The sequence below is a fragment of the Pygoscelis adeliae genome, unplaced genomic scaffold, assembly GCF_000699105.1.
Source record: "Pygoscelis adeliae isolate BGI_AS28 unplaced genomic scaffold, ASM69910v1 Scaffold1033, whole genome shotgun sequence".
In the NCBI taxonomy this organism is placed as follows: domain Eukaryota; kingdom Metazoa; phylum Chordata; class Aves; order Sphenisciformes; family Spheniscidae; genus Pygoscelis; species Pygoscelis adeliae.
This window is the reverse complement of record NW_008824399.1, coordinates 62,347-63,430: the sequence shown is the minus strand read 5'-3', so window position 1 is coordinate 63,430 and position 1,084 is coordinate 62,347. Positions and strand designations below refer to the sequence as shown.

The following is a 1,084-nucleotide window of genomic DNA, read 5'->3' as shown; positions in this document are numbered from 1 at the left end:
GGCCCCCGCCACCCCCGGGACCGGCGGTGGCCGGGCCCAACAGCCTCCTGCCAACCAAAGCGGCACGGAGACGGGCGCTGCCAGGATTTACCCACCCGGAGGGGTGACGCCGGGTCCCAGGGAGGTGACAACAGGAGTCGGGACAGACGGAGGAGGAGGAGCGTCGGCGAACAGCTGATGGGGCCGATCCGCCTGCGAGAGCGGGTTCTGGGCTGCCAGGAGACGCTCGGCGGCCGAGCCGTGCCGCTCGCCTTTGGAATCTTTTTTGAAGGCGTAGGAAACGGTGATGGGCCTGTTGCAGAGGTACTGTCCGTTCATGGCCTCGATGGCAGCGTCCGAGGCATCAAAGCTGGCGAAGTTGATGAAGGCGTAGCCCTTCGAGTTGCCCGTGTCGGGGTCTCGCATGATCTTGGGCGTCTGCAGGATGACCCCGAAAGCGCTGAAGGTGTCGTACAACAGCTTCTCATCGATTTCGGGGTCCAGGTTGCCGATGAAGATGTTGGCCCCCACGTCCAGGTTTTTGTTGTGGGCCGAGGCTTTGTTCACTCGGATCGGTTTCCCATACAACTTGATCATGTTCATGATCTTAATGGCATAATCCGCGTCCTCCTCGCTGAGGAACTCCACAAACCCATAGCCTGCAACAAGTCCCCAAACAGAGCTTTAGGAGGGGGCAGACCCACGGCCTCCCACAGCTCGTCCAACCCCGCCTGATTTAAAACCAGAGAGCCCAAAGCTCCCCTTAGGGGAAGGAAGACGATCCTTCCTGGGGATTATTCATCCCTCACCTCTCTTCCCGCGGTAATCTCTCTCTGACTGTCCCCGGCTGAAGTATTTTATTCAACGTGAAGCTTTTGAGAGAGAACAGTAAATATCTCACCTTGGTGCTGGCCGGTGACTCGATCCTTGGGCATGTGGGTATTGACCACCGGTCCCGCCTGGAGAAAGAGCTCCCACAGCAGCGGCTCGCTGACCTTCTCATCCAACCCCCCAACGTACACCGTCGCGTCTTGAGCGGAGGGAAAAACGAAAAGCTGAGTTAGACCCGTGAGCCTGGGAAGCTGGAAGCCTTGGCTGCACTAGG

At 59.2% G+C, this 1,084-nt stretch overlaps 1 protein-coding gene across 1 annotated transcript in view; it reads right to left on the bottom strand.

The window, feature by feature from the left end:
* Positions 1-63: 63 nt before the first annotated feature.
* SF3B4 (splicing factor 3b, subunit 4, 49kDa) overlaps positions 64-1,084 on the bottom strand; it is a 15,974-nt gene continuing 14,953 nt past the window's right edge. The window contains exons 2-3 of the mRNA XM_009320241.1: positions 881-1,009; positions 64-638 (exon numbers count right to left, since the gene is read on the bottom strand). Coding sequence (XP_009318516.1) covers positions 88-638; positions 881-1,009 — 680 coding nt within the window. The 3' untranslated portion in view covers positions 64-87. The remainder of the gene's footprint in view (positions 639-880; positions 1,010-1,084) is intronic.